This window comes from Panthera leo, chromosome D3 (genome assembly GCF_018350215.1).
Source record: "Panthera leo isolate Ple1 chromosome D3, P.leo_Ple1_pat1.1, whole genome shotgun sequence".
In the NCBI taxonomy this organism is placed as follows: Eukaryota; Metazoa; Chordata; class Mammalia; order Carnivora; family Felidae; genus Panthera; species Panthera leo.
Window position 1 is genome coordinate 77,478,548 of NC_056690.1, and position 24,976 is coordinate 77,503,523.

Sequence of the window (24,976 nt, forward strand, 5' to 3'; positions counted from 1 at the left end):
TATATACATCACTTTGAAATGGCAGCTGCTGGGCAGGGACTCAGTCAATTTCCCCTGTCTCTTCGTCACCCGCCCACCTGACCGTAATAAGCGCGGCACCTGCCCGAAGGTGGCGCCTTATCTGCAGTCACACAGGAAGACGTGCTCTTCCTCCTGTCTGCAAACCCCCTCCTGTCTGAATTCTCCCCACTCATTGACTCCTGTCTTGCCTCTGTCCTCAATAGGTGCGTTTTTTCCGATCCTCTTATCAGTATTTAAACATGCTCCTGTCTGGCCCATCTTCCAAAAGCAAGCAGTGCTTGCCCTGTGTCCAGCACGTTATCCTACATTTGCTACTCTGTGATTACTCTGTAGTACCTGCTCATATTTTTCCAGTAGGCAATTGTGTATTTGGTTATTTCCTTTATTCATCCACACAGTAAATATTTACTGAATATTTTCTGTATGCCGAATGCCAGGGCTATAGAGATGAGTGATTTATAGCTTCTAATTTCAGGGCGCTTACGGGGCACTGAAATTCCTCCTGAAATAGAAATTAAAAACTAGAAACTTACAGAGGGTGTGGGTTTTTCTTTGGAGGCAGAGGTCTACTGTGTATGTAGGTGTTTTGTCCACTGAAAATCTTTTACCTTAACACCATGAGTCATTAGGGAACTGCAAATTAAAACCTCGATGAAATACTACGAACCACCCTGTAGAATGGCTACAATAAAATCACAGTCCCAACTGCTGGAAGGTGGCAGGACAGAGCTGGAGCTCTGCTCCATTGCTGGTGGAAACGCAGAGCACAGCCATCCTGGGAAGCGGGTTGATAGGACCCCGTAATCTCATTCCTAAGCCTTCACCCAAGAGAAATAAGATTATATGTTCAACCAGAATCTGTACGTGCGTGTTTGTAGGGGCTTTAATTCCTAATTCCCAAAAGCTGGAAACAGCCTAGAGGTCCTTCACCTGGGACGCAGATTCAGGAAGCGGAGGCGATCCATAGAATCCGTGGAATGCTGTCCCGCAATGAAAAGGAACGGGTTGCCGATGCGCTCAACAGCGTGGATGAATGGCACATGTGCTGTGCCAGTGAAAGAAGCCAGACTCCAGAAACTACATGCTGTACTATGTGGTTCCATTTATGTGACAAATGGAAAACACAAAACCAGAGGCTAGAAAGCAGATCGGTGGTTGCCAAGAGCTGGATGTAGGAAGAAAACTTGGCTGTAAAGGGGCACAGGGGAATTTTAGAGGTGATGGAACCGCTCTGTGTCTATTTGTCAAAACTCCTAGAACTATACATGTAAACGAGTGCATTTTCCATTTTGTAAATTACACCTCCGCAAACCTGCTGTGGAATTTTTTTGAGGCAACAGAAGGAAATTTTTTGTTGGTGGTGGTGTGGGCTATATTCACATTGTTCAACAGTCTAGATAGTATGAAGGAAGACAGCAAAAAGCCTCTTTCCTACCCTGGCCCACCCAGCACCACGAAGTTTGTTATTATGGATCTTGAAGTTTCTCTTATGCCAGGATCATCGTACATGCATAGATGTTCTCTTTTTACTTCTTTCGAATGCAGAACACAGCTTGTGGATATCATCATTTTCTGCACTGGTCCCTTCCCGTAGTAGGTAGTAAATAGTTCCTTTAGTATCAGATTTGTTCTAACGCAGTTGATCTGTCAGGGAACGGTCGGAGCTTGATGTGGGTTCTGAGCTCGCTCACGTGTGACCCCATCCCTGAGAGAGACACTCGGTGAGCACAGAAAATCGTGGAATGGACTTGTGTCGGAATCCACAAAACACACGCACGCTCTCACATCAGACTGTCATCGGCGACTTCACCTCCCCATTGAGTCACGCTGCCTACCCCCGGTGTTACACCTTCACTCCGACCCTCAGATTTCAGGTAATCCTCCTTCCTCCACTTCACAGAATCTCAACAAGCCACAGCCCTCCCCCACCCAGTTGCACAGGATGCTGCTGTTAAGCGCGTCACCAATAGTTTTCGGGTGTTAGGCCCTTAACTGCGTTTTTGCCGGAAGCCCTGTGGTTCTTTATTGCATGATTTTGCTTATTGTAGTGACTTGTGACCCATGATACATGTTTATCACATTGTACAGGACTGACCACACCGCGTGCGGGCGTATCTGTAGAATAGATTGCCAAGTGGAAAGGTCCAGAGTTTTAGGAGTTATATCCTGTGGGATCACTGTTGGGACAGGTTGAAGTCTATACAGGTGGTTGGTTTTTCCTTTTTCACAGAAAGTGTTTACGATCGAGTTGAAGGGTATGTGTCAGCACGACCTGGGAATAATACCACTCCTGTTCATCCTAAATGTGTGGGTGATTCTGGATGTGTGGTGGTAATTAAGGAAGCTCTTCACATGTTGGTGGGAGGCAGAGAACCTCATGGAGGCAGGAATGTCTGAGGTGGGGACTTTTCTCCCTCTGACTTCTTCAGAGTCACCTGGAACAGAAAGAGGGCTTCAAGCCAAGAGACAAGAAGGGACTAGTTACCAGAATGGGCAGTGTCTGGTTGTGAGAGCCCATGGCGATCCAAAACACATTCACCGAGTGCCATCCAGAAAGAATGGCCTTCAGGGGCCTTGGAAATCCCAGAGCTCAGGCCTTGAGCCCAAGGCTAGGGCGCGCAGAGCAAAGGAATTTGCTAAGAGAAACCACTGCTTTCCTAAAGAATGTGAAGGTGAGAGTCAAAAATGGGAAATTAGGGAGAAAGTTTAGGAAATGCACCCAGGTATTTGTTTTATGGACATTTAAAGTTTTCAAAAATACTCAGACCCTGCCAGCTTATTCGTCCACCATTTTTTTAAAGAGCTCTATTTAAAAACAAAATAACTCCTCATTGAGTGGGAACACCTAACTACAAAAAGTCCACGCAAGTTCCTTCAATATCAGCTTGCGCTACACTGGGGCCAGGAGGAAGTAAATGACCTTGACAAACAGAAGGACAATGGCACTTGACGCTTTTTCGATATGCCGTATGAGCTATTCTGACACTGAAGATGAAAGTTACGACAATAAATTAGGTAAAGCCCCTTTAAATAAGTTAGTATTTAAAACTGAACAAAGAAGGGAGTCACTTGTTTTCTTAGGTAATGGGAACACGGCAGGTTTGATCAGGAAGCTGGTGTTTAAACCTGTAATTTTCCTGTCACCAGTGATTTTGAAAGCCTGCTCCATTGTTTGGGGATTGCACCGCTCGTTTCTGCATTTTTTCATAAAGATGCTGGAAAAGAATATCTCACCCATTGTCAGTTCTTTTTGAAAACAGTAATTATTGATTCAGCTGAGCTGCTCATTTAATTTATTACCTACTGAAGATTTCTTTATTGATATTTCTCTATTAAAATTTCGATTTGGGGGCATCTGGCTGGCCCAGTCAGTGGAGCATGGGGACTCTTGATCTCGGGGTTGTGAGTTTGAGCCCCACAATGGGTATAGAGATTACTTAAACAAATAAAATCTTAAAAAGATTTTTTTAATTTAACGTTAACATCATGATACCATAACAAGAAATGGAATTTTAAATTCTTCATCTTAATGGAAAACCCAGTTTGCATTCCTCTGAAGCCTCTTGCCTTTGTTATATAGTTAGAAAGATATATGTCCGTTCTCTACATGTTTTATGATGATTTGCTACAACCTTCTCGCTTTTAGAAAAATGCCTTGTGTTTTGACTCTTCTGGGTGATCTTAACATTGTCCATCTTCTACGTATAAAACTCAGTAGGAATTGGACATTAGACTTATGTACGTAGGACTTCCGTGACTGTTCTTAAAGCTTTTTATTCTAAAGAAACCTCTTGGGGTACCTGGGTGGCTCAGTCGGTTAAGCGTCCCACTTCGGCTCAAGTCTTGATCTCGTGGTTTGTAAGTTCGAGCCCCAGGCTGGGCTCTGTGCTGACATCTCGGAGCCTGGAGCCTGCTTCAGATTCTGTGTCTCCCTCTCTCTCTGCCCCTCCTCCTATCATTCTCTCTCTCTCTCTCTCTCTCTCAAAAACAAACAAAAAAGAAAGCTCTTATTCTCTTTCATAAATGCTAATCCAAGACTCTAGGGAATTGTCTATGTTATGTGATCAAGATGTTTATGAAGGAATACCTTTGGGAAAAGAGTGTGGCTCAGAGGCATTAGTTGGTTATTTGCTCTGTTCTCTCTCTCTCTCTCTCCCTCTCCCCCTCCCTCCCTCCCTCCCTCCCTCCCTCACAGACATTATTCTCATAATATCCCAGATTATATGCTCAGGAAAATGATAAAAGCAATGCTTTGGCATGGAGAAGAAATGCCCTCCTTTGCTTCTGCCTAGGTTTTTAAACACTTAACAGACTGATGTGTTTTATTTAAAAGATAGTATTTTCGGCTCTCTTAAAATGAATTTGGATATTTTATTGTTATTCAGAAAAGAATATTTATTGAGGATTTCTCTGTGTCCCAAGCACTATGCTGACTAATTCACCACCGGCCCTTTCTTCCCCCAGCACTCTCTGAGGAAGGCACTGTTGTGATCCCCACCCTACAGTTTGGGGACTGGATGTTTATGGAGACCCTCTCCCAGGGCATACGGTTCGATGCATGAGCGGTAGAGACAAGGTGCCAACCCATTTCTGGTTCTCCAGAGCCAAACCCAATCACTTAAATCGATTTGCTTACCAGTTTGAACAAGGAGCATATTTGTCAAGTGATTAATATAAAAACAATTATTTAAAATATTTATTCTTTCCGGGCTCCTGGGTGGCTCAGTTAGTTAAGCGTCCGACTCTCGGTTTCAGCTCAGGTCATGATCTCATGGTTTCGTGGGTTCGAATCCTGCATCGGTCTCTGTGCTGGCAGCACGGAGCCTGCCTGGGATTCTCTCTCTCTGCCCCTCTCCCGCTCATGCTGTCTCTGTCTGTCTCTCAGAAATAAGTAAATAAAACTTCAAAAAAAAAAAAAATTGTATCCTTTCTTTAACCACTTAGCCCACAATTGCTTTGCTTATCTCTTCTTCTTGCCATAAATAGTAATGTTATTTCACATGAGAACTTGTTTTTACTTCAGCCCTATTTTTAATTTTGCCAAATTTTGTTCTATTCATGAGGCTGGCAGTTATTTCTTGATCGGATTTCCTTGTGATACGACACCGTTTCATTCGAGACTTCAGTGCATCTTGTACCCAAAGAACGTGCTTTTAGGTTAAACCATTCATTTTACTTCCAAGGGTCCACATGAGAATGTGTTGAATTCACATAATCATGTCGTGGCCAAATTAGGAAACTTTTAACTTTGGTTTTCATCTCTTGATAGCTTTCTCTTGCTCTGTCACTGTCCCCCGACCCTCATACACACGTGCTGTGTATTCTAATGGCAGACTACATAAAGTGGTTTCAAACTTGGGCGTTCTTTTTTTTTTTTTAAATTTTTTTTAACGTTTATTTATTTTTGAGACAGAGAGAGACAGAGCATGAACGGGGGAGGGGCAGAGAGAGAGGGAGACACAGAGTCGGAAGCAGGCTCCAGGCTCTGAGCCATCAGCCCAGGGCCCGACGCGGGGCTTGAACTCACGGACCGCGAGATCGTGACCTGAGCTGAAGTCGGACGCTTAACCGACTGAGCCACCCAGGCGCCCCATGTGCGTTCTTGAAATAACCAAATGGTAGTATTCAAAGGGCCTTTTGGAAAACTCTTCCCTTATGTAAGGAACAGTTAATCATTGGGGGGACAGTCAAAATGCTTAAAATTAGCTCGAGATTTCATTTAAAAGGGCATATTGGACAAGTTAACATTCTCTCTGGATGTACCAAAGTAAGTAATGGTTTTATTTGAAGAATTATGTTTTTGTATAGTATCTGCTAGCTATTTGTTTGTTTGTTTATATCACAGCCAGGGGAGGGGCAGAGGGAGAGAGAGTCTCTGGCAGTCTCCATGCCCAGCGCGCGGGGCCCAAGCTCACAACTGACATGATCCGAGCCAGAATTAAGAGTCTGACGCTCAACGAGCTAAGACACCCAGGCGCCCCTTGTATCTGCTATTTAAAAATAACAGCTGTATCTCTTTTGCAAAGAAATTTTATGTTTTCAGATATCTGGGGGTTTGTGTTGAGTCAAAACCATAAGTGTTTTGAGAAAAATATTTAATATTTTACTCTCATCACGTTTATCCGATTCTCCAGAAATTAGTCCCTTCACGGTTACCCCACCCCTGCCCTTCCTTTTTCTTATGTATTAAGAAGAATCTGTTAGTTTTGTCTTTGTATTGCAAAGCAGTGAGGATTATGTAACTCCAACTGTTACGAAAGAGTTCTTAATTTTTAAAGCAGTTCTGTTTTTGTTCTCTTAAGTGACTTTCTATCTCTTTTCTCCTAACAAAGCAAATGAAAAAACACCCTTGCCGCCAGTGTGACAAATCTTTCAGCTCCTCACACAGCCTGTGCCGTCACAATCGGATCAAGCACAAAGGCATCAGGAAAGTTTACACCTGCTCGTAAGTCCTCATTTCTAACGTGCGAAGCACGGTAAAAGGATAATGCTGGAACTTTTCTACGGCTTTTCATATTTTGCCATTACCTCTCCATTTCTGTGCTGCAGGTTATAGATTTCACTTTTTAGTGCTGTTCCATTGTTGGGACATAACAGTTTCTTGACTGGGCCATAACACTTAACAATAGTAAAATAAACAGGAGTTTCTGGCATACCCTGTGTACGTGCCCGGGTCCTTACCTGTTGTCCAGAGGGACAGATTTTATATACCTGAGCGTTTTGGAAAAGTGGTTGCTTTGCAGGTGCACAGGTGAATGAGATGCTTTTTGGTCTCTATAAGCGCAGGGATTTGCCAGCTTCGATTGGCAGGTTGATTGTCCAGTTGACTGGTTCAGAGCAGACCCTGATGGGGCCTGGTCGGGGACTCTGTCCTAGGCCGGACTGTTTTCCCTAATGCAGGGGCAGCCTTTTCCCAGCGCACACATTTGGCTCAAATTCAAGGAATGGAGTAGGCCAAACATCGAGTGGGTGGTGATGCCACTCTGGACAGTCCTGAGCTACCTCTTTGGACATGAAAATCGGAACTTGTTAATATCGTTAGTGAAAAAGCTTTATCACCCACTTAATCAGAACATGCCTCAAGTGAGTTGGTAACAGGCTTACTTACTTTAAGGCACTTCTCGTAACAGGGAGAGAACTAACAGACACAGAAGCCATGTAGCCAGCACGTAGCGTGTGACATGATCAAAGCAGGGCACAGAGGACCGTGTGTCTCAGGACACGCGTGATGGTTGGCTGTCTGTTCCTCAAGGCTTCACTATTCTTGATTAGTTAGGGAAAGTTGCTCGGGTAGGAAAACCGGGACGTAGACAACTCCTGCAGTGAAATTAAAGCCGGGAGTGATTTCGGTGAGGTGAGAACATTCTGTGAATCAGGCCTGCATGTTTGAGACTGCGCCGGAAGGATGGGAGAACTTAGAAGGAGGCCCTGGCTGAGAAGAAGGTAGGAAGGGAGTCTGGCGTGGCTTAGTCCTTCCTCCTTGGACGGGTTTTGTGTATTTCTCCCCGGAGACACCGTAAGGCAGTAAGATGCTCGGATCGTCTGGCCGATTTCCTTTGTGGTGCGGGGTTGGCACGGGCTCCCAGGGCTGCCCCTGCCGGGGTGGGGGTTGGGGGTCTCTAACACGAAATCATCAGGGTGTGGGGCCAATCATTACAACATCTCCAGAAGGCTTTTTGAAGGCAGTAAATTTGATTCTGCATAAGACCATGAGGTATTTTCACCCTTCTTCACTGCAGTGGATTCTTGATGTCTGCCTTATGGCACCTGTAGTCACCACGGTCATTCACTTCTCTTTCTTTTTTTTCCCTAAACCTGTTTTTGGTCCATTGCATTAAGAAAATGGCGAATTCATATCTTCTAAAGAAAAACTATTCATAATCGACAGGTTTGGGCCCCCCCCCCCCCCCCCAGAGATGAAATGAAAACTTAAAAGATTGACCTATATTGGCTATCTGTTGAGTTTTCTACATTTCAGTCAACTGAATGAACACATGAATTTCAGTGCTGTGATACCGAGTTTGTGCCCTGGTGAGGAATTTAACAGGGCCACACACCCTGTCTTCTCTTTGTTTTGGCGGAGCGAACAGGAATAATTAACATCCACATGAAGGAATCCGGGAGGGACTTTTTCCATATTAAAGTATCTCTTATGCCGTAAATTTCGAGGGAACACGGAGTCATTGTAAAGAAAACTTCTGAAATTCGATACCCTCAATTTAAAAATGAAAGTCACCTAGAATTCTAAATGAAGTAGTACTTTAACCAGATCTAGAGAATAAGTAAACACCCCAGCCAAACTGAATTAGGCTGATCCTACCGAGACGCCAAAACCGACAGAAAGCTTTCTACAGAAACCGCAAAAATTTTTCTCACACGCTGGAAACTGCAGTTCATGGCAGAACTGCTGTTTCATTTTGGGCCATCGGTATCCGCAAAGATCTTTTTTTGTTGGTTTGTTTCCGTTCATTTCTTTCCTTTTGAGAGAAAGAGCGGGGGAGGGGCGGGGGGGGGTGGAGAGAGGGTCCCAAGCAGGCTCTGCGCTGGCCGTCAACACCGAGCCCCGCGTGGGGCTCAAAGTCACGAACCCAGGTGAGATCGTGACCTGACCCGAAGTGGGACGCTTCACCGACCGAGGTACCCAGGCGCCCCTCACACAGATCATCTTGACCCCGCTGAGCGTAGTGTTGGCTGGCGAAGGTCCCTTCGGTAGAGAGGGTGTTCTTCAGCGTGGGGTACCTTTCGGCAGGCGGGTTACCTCCTTGTCTTTGCCCCACAGGCACTGCCCAGACTCTAGACGCACCTTTACGAAACGGTTGATGCTAGAGAAGCATATCCAGCTCATGCACGGAATCAAGGATCCCGACTTGAAAGAGATGACAGAAGCCACCAACGAGGAGGAAACAGAAATAAAAGAAGATGCCAAGGTCAAACATGGCAAACGTTCTCTTTAGAGTGGAATTGTGTTGACTTGCTTTTTCCATTCACTCTCTTTGTTTAAGTTTCGCCGCAGTTACAAAGCTTATAAAACAATAGGTCAGCTCCCCGTACACCCATTCTTCTCTTTCGTCCTGCCCCTAAAAGGTATTAAGTTGCTTCTACATCTTTCCAGAAGCAGCTTGAGGGATCTACTTGTGTACAGAAATGATAGAATTTTCTGTGGACGCTCATCAGTTGGCTCTCAGCCAGAAGGTAGAAAGCTAGATGGCTTTTCTGGTTGGCAGTACGTCGGTTGTGAAAGGTACCAAGTAAAAATGAAGGGGTTCTCCTTAGTTTCGCTTCACGATGGCAGAAGATAAAACGATACATCTCTGCCTTATTTCTTAGGTCAGCGGCTAGCGAACTTGAATCAGCGGTATGAGCGTTAACGTGTGTGTTAGGCGTGTGTGTGGCAAGCGCGATCGGAGAGGCAGCAAGCAGTTCGGCAGACATGTAGGAGATCGCTCTGCTGGCTTTGGCACTGGGCTGTGTCTGGAATGTGCCTGGGTAGCAGCCCGAGTGTGCGCAATGGGGGAGCTGATCACTGAGTAAAGCCTAATCAGAATACGAGTCAGACTAGTGTCTCGTTAGTCTGTAATCTTTTCCCTTCCAGGGGTGGGGGTGGGGGTGGGGATGGAATTAAAGGATCTACGTGCAGGGGCAGCTCCAGGTCAAGGCCATGTGTGAGTGGTGCCCTGTCAACAGGACAGAGAAGAGGTGGGCCGCAGAGCGGGCAGGAGGGGGTGCCCGTCTGGCTTGGACTTTTGGCCAGCTGCAAACGAGGGGATTTAACGTGGCTCAGATTTAGGCAGATGGGAGCGGGAGGGGAAGAGCACGGCCTGCGGGTCAGCCGTGTGACGAAGGTGAGTGTGCGGGAAAGCTCGGCTCCCAGACCGGCTGGGCTCCTAGCAGCTCTCCATCCCAGCCTCAGGAGAGGCAAAGTCCTGACCTTTTCTCTGCCCCGCCCCCTGCCCCCTGTCCACACCACCTGGCCACGGCTGCAGCCCCCTGGCCTCCCTTCTGTCCCCCAGGCTGCCTCCCGCCTCGGCTCCCCCGCCCGCCTGGACGCCTGTCCTCACCGCAGCGGGCCGCTGTGCAAACGTCGCCCACACCGAGGCCACCTCTGACCGTGCCTTGCAACCTCACAACCCCGCCCCCTCTGCTTCCCACCCCCATCCCATGCCCCGCTTTGCTTTCCTGGGGCCGCTGCGGGAGCCCCCGAATCCCGAAGCTCAACACCGCTTGTCCCAGCAGCTCTCGGGGCCTGGGAGAACTGGTGGCTTGTCACCCGCGGGGCAGAGCGATTTTCACGCGTGTCGTCCACGTTGTTCTCTTCCCTCCAAGGTTCCCAGTCCCAAGCGCAAGTTGGAAGAACCCGTGCTGGAGTTCAGACCGCCCAGAGGGGCGATCACCCAGCCGCTGAAGAAGCTGAAGATCAACGTGTTCAAGGTTCACAAGTGTGCCGTGTGCGGCTTCACCACCGAAAACCTGCTGCAGTTCCACGAACACATCCCTCAGCACAAGTCAGACGGCTCCTCCTACCAGTGCCGCGAGTGCGGCCTCTGCTACACGTCGCACGTGTCGCTGTCCAGGCACCTGTTCATCGTGCACAAGCTGAAGGAGCCGCAGCCGGTGTCCAAGCAGAACGGGGCCGGGGAGGAGAACCAGCAGGAGAACAAGCCCAGCCGCGAGGACGAGGCGCCCGACGGCGCGCTGTCAGACCGGAAGTGCAAGGTGTGCGCAAAGACGTTCGAGACTGAAGCTGCCTTAAACGCCCACATGCGGACACACGGCATGGCCTTCATTAAATCCAAAAGAGTGAGTTCGGCCGAGAAATAGCCACAGACCTTCCCGTAAGGAGAATCCCTGTCCACATTGGAATAAAAGAGACATTTTTGTTACAAAAAGTTTGCAGTATAATAGAGTTAACAGTACTGTCTAGGCTGTTGCAATATATTCTCTTCCAGTGTACCTTCTCCACCTGGTCGTGTATATCCTCCTCGATAAGTATGAAAACAGTATTTGAGTTTCAAAGAGTTTGTATATATTTCAACGAATACCTTTTTATACTCTTTGTTACATGTTTGTATCGGTATTTAGTGAAAAAATGTTTTGAGGTTTTCTTTTCTCGGTCTTTGGTTTTTTTTGTTTGTTTGTTTGTTCCTTGGGTTTTGTTTTTTGTTTTTTGGTTTTTTTGGGGGGTTAGACTTTTTCTTTTTGTACTGTTTCTTTAAACACAGAGTTCTTAGCAACAGGGGCAGTTCCTGAATTCAAATAAACCATTTTGTATGTTACAGATTTGAATGGGTTAACTAATTGCAGGCTAAGATAATGCCTTTTTTAGTGTTTTTAATTTTTAGAATTCACTATATAAATTGTAGGTATTGTGGGTCTCAAAAACACTAGGGACTTTTAAGTGTCTTAGCACTACCCTCAACGTGCCTGCTCTAAGCCGGCGAGTGCACCTGTCCCGTGCGACCGGTCGCACTCCGGCGTCTGGCATCTTCTTCCAGGCCACGCCCGACCGTGTTTCAAGCAGCCTGCAGGTAGCTTCCTTCCCAGGGATGGATCAAAACGTAGGCCAGGCCTCTACAGTATAGCGCATGGATTATCCTCCGCTCCATTCTGGAACGGGGAAGAAGGGCGTTGCCGGGGGAAAACCAGGGGCTGGGGGTTTTTCTGGGCCGATCTGCAAGGCTGGCTGAAAGAACACAAGGAGATCAAGTCACCCAAGGGCTGGACTACTGTAACAGTGACACATATGTAGCTAGACCAGTAGATTTAGATAGTCGAGTTTTTGTCATGGAATTTATTAACTCCTACGAAGACACAACTAAAAATATCAAGTATTTCTCTGGCTCTTGACAGGAACAAAGAAAAAAACTCCCAGTTGACTTAACCCTTCTGAACCCTTTGCCGTCGAAAGAGCTGGCGTTTCCTGTTCTGGGGTGCTACTGCCAAACGTTCTGGTACTTGGAGTTGAGATGCACGACTCCACCTCCGACCTATCAATGCAGCAACCCGCGTGTCGCGATCGGCCGCTCGGTCACGCGCTGAGCCGCCCGGCCTCAGTTCGGTCATTTCAATAAGTCTCTTTAATATTAGTAGTTCCGCTTTATCAAAGCACAGCAGGGGTGGGCACTCCTCTGTCCCTTCCGTTTATAGTTCTCTGGGAGCGTTCCTATTTTTCAGTTTCCGTTTCTGTGTTTTCTTTGGCATTTTATACCTTGTATTTATCCCGGAACACGTTTTGTACTTTTTATTTTTACGAAAAAGGAATTCCGTTTTGTGTATATATAGGCACTTGCATGATACGCTGTAGTCAACGTTCGGTTCCTCGGAAGGTCTCGGCGCTGTCCGCTGTTACGCACTACATCCGTCATAACTGTATTCAACACATTTCGTATGTAAATAAACGTGGGACATTGGCCCTTGCGCTTCTGTGAGAGAGTCATTGATGGTGGGGCTCTGACATCTTCGTGAAGTTTAGGAAGCGAGTAGTCGCAGGGACAGGACTACGGGATGTTGCAGAACTCTTTCCCCCTCCGGAGAATGGCACGTGCGTTCTTGTTAGCGCTCAGCTCTTTGGTCGCTTTCGCGTTGACTGCCATCGATTTCGTGGGTATAACGCAAGGGCGTGATTAAGTATTCCCACGCTTGAAATTCAATTGCTGTTACTTGTTCTATTTATACTTGTATTGCTCTAAGGTGTATTCATAGCACTTTCATGTGTTTCTGCATTTGAACCTTGCAATAAACCTGTGCGGTGGGCCGCGCGGGTCTTAATGGTCTAGTTTTACAGTTGAGGAAGCTGAGCTCCGATTCCGTTCTTTGCCTGAGCCCTCACAGCTGGTAAGTGGCTTTGCGTATTAGAACCCAGACGCTCTTGCTCGCAATCTTAGCGCTCGCTCTCTGTGTTTATGTACATATTGACAAATATTCATTTACTGAACAATAAAAAGTATGTGCGAAACACGACACTAGAATTTTTGTTTGTGGCGCTATCTGGCTGTTATAAGAGAAACCGGAAGTCTCTCTACTCTTAAATCCCCCAGAAATGCTCGCTGATGTAAAGTTAGCATCTCTAAATGCCTAGCTGAGCATCCAAGAAGGTTTCGAAAAACACCCTGAGATCCAAAAGGAAAAAGCAGTAGAGATCCAGGGTAGCCCAGCACACAGGGCTGTAGCCATGGGAGGGAGCCTGGTTGATGCCCCTGGAGAGCGGCCTGGTGAGCTGGAGGACAGGTCGTGAAGAAATGGCCTGGGATACAGCACACAGGTAAGGAGGTGGAACGTACGGACGAGCTTCGAAGTCCAGAAGGACAAAATAACAAGACTCCTAGGAGTTCCAGGAAGAGGGAGCAGAATTGGGAGGGGCCTCTGTGGACAATTCTTAGCCATTAACGGAAGACATGAGTACTTGGGGGTAACATGGTGTACGTGCTGAACAGAAGCCCACGGTGGGACTCATGAGTTGCAGCCATTCTTCCTTGGCGGTAGACCTGGATAGGGCGATGGATGCGAGCATTTGGGAAACGGGGCGTATTCAGACCAAAGGCAGAAACTGGGGCATGCTCTGTGAATTCTTAGGAAGCCCGTCTCCTCTCTTGGGTGGGGAGGTGGAGCTGAGGCTTACAGGATAGGCTCAGGCCAACTTGTAAAGAGCCTTGAATTAAGGGGTTGTACTCAGATAATGGATATTTGGATAGGGGAGTGGTATAACCAGACTGGTCGGTGGCCGTGTTTAGGATGGATGGTGGAGGGGTGTTTCAACCACGATAGGTTAGATCATGCTGTGGTTACAACCCTAACTCTCAATGTCTTAAAACAGCAAGGCTTGGGGCGCCTGGGTGGCTCAGTCGGTTAAGCGTCCGACTTCGGCTCAGGTCACGATCTCACAGTTTCTGAGTTCGAGCCCCGTATCAGGCTCTGTGCTGACAGCTCGGAGCCTGGAGGCTGCTTCAAATTCTGTCTCCCTCTCTGTCTGCTCCTCCCCCGCTCATGCTCTGGCTCTCTCCTTCAAAAATAAATAAAAACATTAAAGAAAATTTAAAACAGCAAGGCTGATTTCTTGGTCACCTTGGATGTTTGTTGTGGGTTGACTGGAGACATTGCTCCAAATCTTGTCCCCTTATCCCTCTGTCACAAAAGTTGCTGGTTCCTGTGGCAAAGGGAACGTGCAATGAAACGCTGTGGCCCAGAAGTGATAGATGTTATTCTTCACAGCTCATTGGCCAAAACCAGTCACGTGTTCCCACCTCCTCACAAGGAGGCTGGGAGTACCATCCTACCAAGCGCCCAGAAGAGGAGGCTGCACATATTTGGGCAGCATAAATGGCCATCAAGGACCAACGTTTAAATCGGTGTAGGCATAGTGTCAACCCAGCCATCGTCATGAGGACTCAGCCCAGGGTGGGAAGGTCGGCCTGGAAAGGAGCTGTGCTTACACGTGGCATTTCAGAAGTGATACCAAGAGAGGATTCCGTGCCGTGGAACACAAAAGAGGGAACCAGACTTCTTTCTTTTGAGGTTTAGATTACTTAAATAGAAATACGGAAGTCAAAACAACAGCTGGTTATGGGAAAGTTTGCACTCTAGATATACACACAAGGTATGTTTTTGTTGGACGATTTTATTTTATCAGTAATTGAGTAACAGTAATGCATAAAGAAGAATGCCAACAAGGTGATGAAGACTAATAAAATGAAAGGAAGACATCTGCTCAGACTTCCTGGCGTAGACCACTTCTTCCTCCTAAACACATTCTCTGCCAATTCTTGGCTTCTGCTCCAGGAAGTATTCCAAAGAACAACTGTTCCGCCCCGAAGCTCCGGTGGGCGCTTCTCCAGGTCAGAGGGCTAGTGAGTGCTGTCCCAGGGTCTTTGACCAACAGGGAAATTTACTGTTGGAAACGCTGGCCAAGGTAAATATATTATTTCATGTTACTATATTCATCATGCTGTGAGCACTGGTCTTTTGTTTTAGAGAGAGCGGGGGTCTAGAGGGGCAGAGGGAGAGAGAGAATCCCAAGCAGGCTCCACACGCTGCAAGGAGCCCGAGGTGGAGGTCCATCCCACGACCCTGGGATCATGACCTGAACCCAAACCAAGAGTTGAATACTCAACCGACTGAGCCACCCAGGCACCTTTTTTTTTTTTTTAAGAAGCCCAAGCAGAAGGGGTGGGGGTGGGGGGGCGTGTGTGGAAGAAAATACAGTTGGAGAACTTCGTAAAATAAAATATGACTTATTGGAACCATTGAACTATCCAAAGAATGGTCTGAAAATAAAGAGGGATGTGCTAACTGTGGAATGCTGCTTGTACCATTTATAAATGTTACACCAAAACACGCTCCCCTTGGGAATCAGAAGCCGTCAGGGTCCCATATTGGAGCTCTTCATTCTAAGTGTACATTTTCTAAATAAGGAACCTGGAGTTTGTTACCTTAAAAACTTGGCTCCTAATCTGCCCGATTCATTCTTTGCTTAAGTGGACCCTTGAATCTCCTTGTGTACCTCGAGTTTCTTTTGCAGTTCTGAACCTCCTATCCCTGCAGAGTTCATTGTCAACTTTTGGGATAGGACAGTGTGCACTTAGATCTTGGCAAAGAGCCTCTCTTTCTTCGCCAGAAGCTTCTGGACTAGCCAGTTGTATTTCCATTGTCACCGTCGCCTCCAAACCTCCTATTTTGAATAGTCCAGCCTTGGTCCACACGATTTGGCTAAGAGGCTGAATCTGAAACTTGGCTACTGTTAGTTTTCCCTATAAAACAGAACATTCTCTTTTCACATCTGTTTCTCCCTCCTACTGTCCTGGGAGATTTTGATGAACATTTTAGTAGACTCAGTACAGTGGATGATAAAGCTGTCCTCAGCCTATGTTTTTCTGGGGGTTTGCTCATTTCTATTCCCTATCTTTATTGGAAAGGTAGATCTGGGAGTGCCCAGCATTAGATCCTTTATGAGTTAGGCTCTTAGCAGGACACAAATAGCACAGTAAGAAAGGTTTAAGTTCAAAGAAATTAAGGAAGGGATTATCACAGAAGGTGGGGCCTGGAAGCACCCCGGGACTTAGCAATGGTGGGGAGCCCTTACCGGCCCCAGGCCTGCCGAGCAGGGCCGGGCCTAAGAGCCACGGTGAAGCGAGGAGGGTGTGGGATGGAAATTATAGGGAAGCTCGTTGCCACCCACTCAGAGATTTCCTGCCATCACCTCCCACTGGCCAAAGCCAGTCTAGAAGACAAGCCCCGGTCATCCGGAATATCAGTGTGCTGGGCACAGAGCAGGACAGAGAAGGATGCACGATGGATCTGGGGTACGGGAACATTATAACGATCAGGCGCCTAGCACAAGCTTTCAGAAACGCACGCTTTGTACTTGTTTCATTGCCTACACGCATTTTGTCCCCTTAGAGGCTGGCTGTTCGCTGCAGCAGGGCACTTTGGATTCCACATTTACTTTTTCTTTCTAATTACTTCTCCAGGTTTATCCTGGAATTATACCCTTTCCTTCGTGGTTATTTTTGCCTAAGGAAACAGAATAGCGTTTCCCAGAACATATTCTTTGCTACCTTCCAAATTCAATTTACGCGGTTAGTTCTGACTCCTAAAACAGCACCGTTTATAATGTGTCACGGTATTTAAAGCAACTGATTATTCAATTTGCTTTGCTGTTTTATCACAAGCTGCTTATTCTGGAGCTCTTCTTATAGTTAGGATCGTAAATTAGACTACCATAGCAGTTCTGTTTCTAAACACAGTCCGTCGCAAGACGACGTACTCCTCTAGGGGAGCTCTATAATTCCAGTCCACTGTATCACACCTCCAACTCGGTTCCAGAAAGTGTGGGGTTAGTCCAAGAGTAACTTTCTGACCTCCAGGTCAGGTTAAGCCAAGTTTGATCCGATTGGGTGTTTCTGGATAATAAACATCAATTGTTTTCTCTTTTTTTTTTTTTTTTCCTTAAGAACAGGGCAAACACAGATCTGCTGGCTGGAGAGGGTGGCCTGATACTGACAAGTCAGGAGGAAGCGGAACCACATATGACAAAGGGAATGACCCTACCTTGGAAAGGGTAGAAGATGTGTCTCTAAGTCGGGATAATGGGCATTTATCTTGGCTTTGTCGGTTCGCCATCTGACCTCTTTCCAGGGTGGGGGAGGCTGCCGTGGCTCGGGTCTCAGCCAGAGATGGGTCTTCGCTCCTTACTCTGGAAGCCTGAAGGTCCCCCTCCCTGACCCCCAGCAGCCAAACGGCAGGCACAGAATGGCCACTACTTGGCCAAAACGACGCTTCTGCTTTGACTATTGGGTCAAAGTCGCCAAGAAGCAGGGACACGTGCCACGTAGTCATTCTGGTGGCATGGTGACAGTGACATTCCTCGGCATCTCTTCTTAGCGGGGAGCTGGTCTGCCTTCAAGGAGCCGCTGACTTGTTTGGGATCCGGGCAGTGCTGTCATCACGGTGGGACATTTTCAAAGCCCGGGCTCTCGCTTCCCTCTGAATAAGACACCGTCGAAGCAACATGACAATATCAGTTGTATTAGAAGAGACTTGGCCAAGGTGAACAGAAGGGTGTGCGTGTCGATAGCCGTGAGACCCCAGCAGACCTTCCCTCCCCACATTCCTGTCACCTCACCAGCCTCGTGTCCTGCCTCATTTCCCTTGCCCCCCAGTTCCTGTGGTGCCCTGTTCGCATGCCTTTCCCAGGGCCTGCCACTGGCTGTTCCCTCTGCTTGGCATGCCCTTCCCTCGGTTATTATTTCCACGAGGGCCTTTTCCTTTCTCTCTGGTTTGTTCAAAAGTCACTTCCTCAGAGAGCCTTTCCAGGTCACCTTGCTATGACCCAACAGCGCACACCCACTGGCCTCTCTCCCCTTCTTTTTCTTTTTTAATTTATTTTTAAATTTTTTAACGTTTATTTTTTAAGGAGGGAGAGACAGCACAAGCGGGGAAGGGCAGAGAGAGAGAGGGAGACACAGAATCCAAAACGGGCTCCAGGCTCCGAGCTGTCAGCCCAGAGCCCGACGTGGGGCTCGAACCCACAGACCGCGAGATTGTGACCTGAGCCAACATCGGATACTTAACCGACTGAGCCACCCCAGGGCCCCTCTCTCTGCTTCTTTACCCAGCGGTATCTCTCCTCCCGGCACTTAGCACCCCTGACATCACATCTTACTTGTCAACTGTCTGTCGTCCTCTGGAGCTTTTGCGCGAACACTGCCTGCTTTGTAATCTGTGGCTACGTATCCTTTCCTCAGAAGAGGCGTTTTCCATTTTGCAGCCTGAGAGCAGCAGGCACCGGTTCTGTTTTCTCCATCAGGTTGATCCTTATTCTTGTCGGCAAAGACAAATCCTCGTTTTCTCAAAGCCAGTGCCAGATGAAGGCGGCCGAATGCCCTTTCCCGGAGAGCTAGTTACTTGAACGAGATGACGGTGGCATTAATGGTGTCATCAGCTGACTGCCACGGCCGCAGGAAAGGATAAAGACCTGCTTTCAGGAAGGGAAGGCGTTCTTTCTGTTCAGGTTCCATGTTTACGCCCAACACATCGCCTTGCATGAAACAGGTGCCTACAAGGTCATCCGAAAACAACCACATCCCCTGGAGCCTCGATCAGTCATAATTTTATTTCTCAGAGATTGGGACAGACATTAGAAGAGTCCTGAGCTATTACCCACAAGTAAGAGCCTCTTTTTCCTTTTTACATACGTGGGATTTTAAGATCTTTTTTTTTTTTTAATGTTTATATTTTGAGAGAGAGAGCGTGCAAGCAGGGCAGGAGGGGGTGCCGAGACAGAGGGGGACAGAGGATCTGAAGCAGGTTTTGCGCCAACAGCAGACAATCTGATGTGGGACTCGAACTCATGAACCGCGAGATCGTGACCTGAGCTGAAGTCAGAGGCTCAAATGACTGAGCCATCCAGGTGCCCCTTAAAGTCATTTCGGATGGTTTTTATTGTTAATGATTAAAATGTGGATGCGTGGGGGTGTCTAGGTGGCTTAATCGGTTAAGCTTCTGGCTTCGACTCAGGTCACGATCTCACAGTTAGTGGATCCAAGCCCTGCATTGGGCTCTCTGCTGTCAGCGCAGAACCCGCTTCAGGTCCTCTGTCTCCCTCTCTCTCTGCTCCTCCTCTGCTTTCTCACTCTCTCTTCCAAAAATAAACATTTAAAAAAATGTGGACGTGGGTTCTGCTCATTATATTTCCCCCAGTTGATGAAAGCTGGAGTATTTAACACACTCCGAAGAGCAGAACCGCTCCTAGTTTGAGTGACTAGACCATGGACAACAAGGTGGAAATCAATTCTGGTGTCAGAGATTTTCCTGTTTAGTCATTCTTTTTATTATTATTATTATTATTATTACATTTATTTATTTTTGAGAGACAGAGTGAGACAGAGCGTGAGCAGGGGGAGGGGCAGAGAGAGAGGGAGACACAGACTCGGAAGCAGGCTCCAGGCTCCGGGCTGTCAGCACAGAGCCCGACGCGGGGCTCGAACCCACGAACCATAAGATCATGACCCGAGCCGAAGTCGGACGCTTAACCGACTGAGCCACCCAGGCGCCCCTCTGTGTATTCATTCTTAAATTTCCAAATGACCTAAACCTCTAGTGTCATCCAGCCTCCTCCACCACCCTTATTTTGAAATGTAGGAAGATAGTTAAGTGTGGGAGATAACGTTTGGAACGGAGAGCTCTAATAACTACTAACTCACATTATTCGGGACTCAGGGCCTCCCATTTAATCCTAGAAAACAACTGCTTGAGCCATGATTTTACAACTTCACAGATGAGGAAACTGAAGCAGTTAATCCCTGACCCCTTGTTTCTGGTGCCAGATTAGGTCCCCTTTTTAAGTAGAAGTTGCTGTTCTGTGTCACTCCGGGTTGGCTGTTATCTGTCATTTATTTTGCATTGAACTTTCTACTTCAATTTAAGAACAACTTCAGACGTACGTAGTAACAAACCAACGCCTTGACGGCAGACAATAATTTTGAAGGAAGACTCGGAAGGTTTCAAGGTCAGAGAAGACCTTCAAGGTCAGAGATGACCTTCAAGGTCATTGGTATAAGCCCCATGGGATGCTGGACCTCTTCTCTAACACCCTCATCCGGGGTTCATCCAGTACTTGACCGTTTCCAAGGTTGGAGACCATCTATACTGTAGAAAAGAGCCCCGTTCATCTTTGGAGAGGTTGGGCTACTAGAAAGTTCTTTTTTATTGTGTTAAGACTGTCCCTTGGTAATGTGATCTGTTTTTTCAAGAAACGAATTTTTAAAAAGATTTTATTTTAAAGTGTATTTATTTTGAGAGAGAAAAAGCATGCTCATGAGTCAGGGAGGGGCAGAGAGAAAGAGAGAGAGGGAGAGAGAGAATCCCAAACAGGCTCCTTGGTATCAGCACAGAGCCTGACACGGGTTCACGGGGCTTGAACCCACAAACCGTGAGATCATGACCTGGACTGAAATCAAGAGCCAGCCGCTTAACCGACTGAGCCACCCAGGAGCCCCTCTCCTAGTACTTTAAATGTATTATTTAAATCTCAAAATACCTCCAAGAGGTCAGGACCATTATCCCAAGTTTCCAGATGAGGTAACTGGGCAGAGAGACTGCTGGGGTCACCCAGTAGGTAAGGGTCAACTTTGCTCTCGGCTAGCGTGTAAATCGCCTCTCGGAAAAGCATGAAAAGGGCAGAGCGGCTGCCCTCATGGAGCTTCCAGGCTGGAGGAGAGAGACACACGGAGGTCAGCAGTCCTCAGCGTGGGGAGGTGAGGAGAGTCTGGAGAGACCCTGATGGAACACAGAGAACAGGCACCTCCCCTCACCTGAGGGAAAGCCCAGGAGGATGGACTAGAAGAACCTACTCGGTAGGAAGGTAATGCCTAAGAGGAGCTGGGCTTGGAGTCGGGCACCGGGGACAGGGCACAGCATCGAGCGCAGGAACGTACGTAAGGACGGGCGCTCCGGTCCGAATGTTTGTGTCCACCCCCAAACCCGTATGTTGAAATCCTAAGCCCCAGAGATGATGGTGCTTGGGAGCTGGGCTTTCTGGAGGTGATTGAGGATGGAGCCTTCACGAATGGAATTTGCATCTTTATAGAAGAGATGCGAGGGCGCAGGGAGAAGGCTCTGGGGGCGACCACCCTGGAAGGGGCCTTCGCTGGAATGCGACCACGTTGGGGTCTCGATCTTGGACTTCCCAGCCTGCGGAAGGGTGAGATTTCTGTCGTTCACCCAGTCCGTGGTGTTTTGTTACAGCAGCTCCAGTGGACTCAGACGAAGGGTAGAGCTCTGAGATGCTAGAGGCTTCCGTGGGGCCACTGAGCAGGAAGTACAAGCAAGTCACAGGCACCCACAGGTGTGAAATGAGGTTTGCTTCACGTTTGAAATGCAGTTCGGGAGATTACTATCTAAAGAAAGGCTCTCCGGAAAGAGGATATTTACACCACGAGAAATCCAGGGCCACGCATTTGACGTGTTCTTCAAGTAGGTGAGTAGGGCTACCGTGGTCTCCTGTCGGCATAGCGTCCTTCCCAGGATGTGTGCTCTAAGCCCCCGCATGAGGGTGCAGGAACTTATTCGTCCCCCTGTAACGCCGTCTCTTTCCGCGGGGGAGGTCATCACTCCCCCTCCCACATCGCTTTCAAGTCCGGCAGACCCATCCCCGGACACATAGGGTGTCCAGACCATCACGAGGAAGCCCTTCCTGGCTTCTGATTGATCCGAGTGTTTTATAGGTTGGGTTCACCATCGTTCTTGGAAAAAAACCACATACTGCCACTTAACATCCTCGGTAAATTTTTTAAACCCAGAGAAACACACAAGACCATCTAGCCAGGGAATATCTAGCATATCCGTGATAGCTGGCAATGTTAATCTGCGTAGCTAAAGGAAGCCAGGTGCTCAGCGGCCCCCATATCCACAGTGCGAGTTTAGTGAACAATAACAAGTTGTGTATAAATCGGTTTCCATGGTTTGCTCATCTCCGCTGCTTTGCAGGTGGCTGAGGACACACAACTTGTCTCTGCGTGTTAAGGACGGAGCAATGTCACATTTCCCCCCCAACATATTATAGACGAGTGTTTCATAAATATAAGCCTCCTTGTCTAAGAGGGGAGTTTTATCCTGACAGGTTAAGGGACAATGATGGTCCTGACTTTGTTCTTTTGTTTTCTGTCTTTTCAATTGCAATTACCTTTTGCGCTTCCCGCAGGAAACGTTTCTCTCAAATGCATGCAAGACACTGATGAGTTCCTTTCCGACTTGAATTCAGTGGAGCCCAAAGAATACGCTCTGAGAAGTAAGTAGGTTTTTCTGTCGTGTTGGGTAGGTGAACACACAGGGCAATCTGAGGTTTGTGCGGGGAGGAATCTAGAAAACCTCTTGATAATTAAAAACAGAACCAAATAGGGAGGACAGGACGAGCCTCAATTTACAGATCGCTCCAGGAATCAAGGAGGGAGGAGGAATTTTTATTGCACAAGGCCATAGAGGAAGTGGTATTTAATTCTAGCCAGAAGGGATCTCATGAGGACCAGCTTCTTAGTAAGATGAGAATTGTTTAGAAGTTGTAAGATGCTATGCTGTCACCATTACTGAAGTTGGTAGCGTTTTACTGTCACAGGAGATAACTTTATTTCTTTTTCTAGATGTTGAGTCTGGTTTTGATAATGAATTACTTCATTACAGTATTTAGGGAACAAGTTGGACCCATTATGTACTTGACGATAAATTTTGCGGAGTGTGTTGGTGAAGGCACTGGCCCAAGCTGGAAAAAGCTTGACTATAGCCAAGCTGCTTTGCATGTGATACGGACAGACTTCAGGCTGCCATGATTTATTGTCTGTTAGTTTCCCAAAATTACTCTCACAGTTAAGGGACCCATTACCCTCCCGCCAGAAAGGGGCAGGAAATCAGATTCTTTCTCACTGGGGTAACCTCTCCTGGAGAATGATTCATTTGTGATGCTGATGGAAACCACTAACAAGAAGAAAAGTTAAAAACTCACTCTTTCCAAAGCCAGAAAAACTACCATGGCAATTTCCATTTCCCTTTGAACGCATGACTAATTTATTTGGTATTGGAAAACAGTAGCAAATACACATCATAAAGATAAACAAAAGTTTTGATCTAATACTGGGCAATTCAAAATAGCACCCGATCGGAAGCGATTGGCATTTTACACTGGATTGTGTGTCCTGATATCTAAGGAGACGTTGGAAAAAATATCAGTCCAGCTAATTCAATGGCCATCTTCAAATCCCCTTTTGGAATTGATTATGTTTTGCTCCCACACTTGCTGAAATCGACAGGGAACATTCTGACCAACCCGGGCCAAGTCCGCCGGCCAAGAAAATCCAGAAGGCACAGACAGGGACTGGCTGAGATTACTGGTGATGAGGTGATGGCATGTGGCGTCATCATTAATCACAACCTCGTTAACCCTTTATTTGCCTTGGAAGTCACTCTGGTCATGTACCAACAATGTTCTGTCCGTAGGGGTCTGAAAATTGAAAATCTTTTTTTTTTTTTTTTAGGTAAAATAAGTTTCCCTGAGGGATGCCCGCTGGCTCAGTTAAAAGAGCATGAGACTCTTGATCTCAGGGTCGTGAGTTTGAGCCCCAAGTTGTGTGTAGAGATTACTAAGAAATAAATAAATAAGTAAATAAATAAATAAATAAACTTAAAAAAAAAAAGTCTCCCAAAGGTGAATGGCCCAAGAAAGAATCAAATGATTTATATAAATGGGATAGATAATAGATAACCACGCCTTAATTTAATAGACGGATGCTACCTGCGGTTGTTTTAACTGATTTTCGTTGTAACGCACACAGAAAACACTGGATGTTGTGGCTTTGACCTTTTGCCCGACAGTTCTGGGCACCGGTTGTGGTTCGGGCCTTCCTTCTCAGCATGGTTTTCCTGACAGTCATGTGGATGGAAAAATGATGAGTCAATACTTAGAGAGCACTTTTCCATGGAGGACGGTTCCCAGCCTGGGCGAGGGATGTCTTACTGAGTCCGGGCGGCCCCGGCCGTGAGCAGGGCGTTGCCTCTGTCTCATAAATGAGAAAACCGAGCCACAGAGACGTAACGTATCTTGCCCAAAGTAAGTGGTAGAGATAGAATTTGAGCCCTCGTTATCCGATGCCCAAGCTTGTGCTTTCAATCACTGCCTAAGATAAGCAATGAAAGAGACAAGAAAAAAAAAATAGTGAAAAAGAATGAAAGTTGTAGAATGTATGCGGTATGAAAAGGTGTCGAACATGCCGGTTAAGGTGCTGTGTTGCTCGGGGAGACAGGTGTATGTAGGGCGGTGGAAAGGGATAGGGAAGAACGATAATCTCCAAATTGAGTTGGACGTTGCCTCGGAGTGGGAGCCGGTCAGGCCGGGGATGCGACTGGGGTCCCGTCAGATTTCAAATGGGTCACGGTTCACTCTGCAAGCTGGGCAGTGGGAACACTGGTGTTTTTTATTTTCTTTATGCCCTTTGAACGTATTAAATGTCACGTAGTAATGTTTTAAGTCCCCCTCCCCAACCCAAAGCATGGAGATGACAGTGGCAGGATCTCGGAAAATGGGCGGGGGTCTGAGGAGTAAAGTGGGGGAGAGAGGGTTCACGAAACTCTCGGGCAGGGATGTTGATCTTGCAGAGGGGAGCCGGAGTCGTTCCTGGTCCGAGCAGGGGAGAGGCTGACGTTAGAGCCGGATGCAGAGGGAAGGATGCATTGAAGGGTGTGGATGCACCGTCACGTCATGACCTGAGCCGAAATCAAGAGTTGGATGCTTCACAGACCCTTGGTTTCGGCTCAGGTCACGATCTCATGGTTCGTGGGGTCGCGCTTCGCATCGGGCTTGCACTGACAGCACAGAGCCTGCTTGGGATTCTCTCTCACCTCTCTCTCTGTCCCGCCCCCGCGCACGCTCTCTCCGTGTCTCTCAAAATAAATAAATAAACTTAAAAAAGAAAAAAGA

General features: G+C 47.2%; 2 protein-coding genes across 2 annotated transcripts in view; both read left to right on the top strand.

Annotated features, from left to right (window-relative positions):
- Positions 1-12,978, top strand: part of ZNF532 (zinc finger protein 532) — a 109,939-nt gene extending 96,961 nt beyond the window's left edge. The window contains 3 exon segments of the mRNA XM_042910029.1: positions 6,354-6,466; positions 8,801-8,948; positions 10,345-12,978. Coding sequence (XP_042765963.1) covers positions 6,354-6,466; positions 8,801-8,948; positions 10,345-10,839 — 756 coding nt within the window. The 3' untranslated portion in view covers positions 10,840-12,978.
- A 9,165-nt stretch (positions 12,979-22,143) lies between these two features.
- Positions 22,144-24,976, top strand: part of LOC122203155 (O-acyltransferase like protein-like) — a 61,727-nt gene continuing 58,894 nt past the window's right edge. Inside the window, exon 1 of the mRNA XM_042909709.1 lies at positions 22,144-22,300. Within this exon, the coding sequence (XP_042765643.1) occupies positions 22,144-22,300 (157 nt within the window). The remainder of the gene's footprint in view (positions 22,301-24,976) is intronic.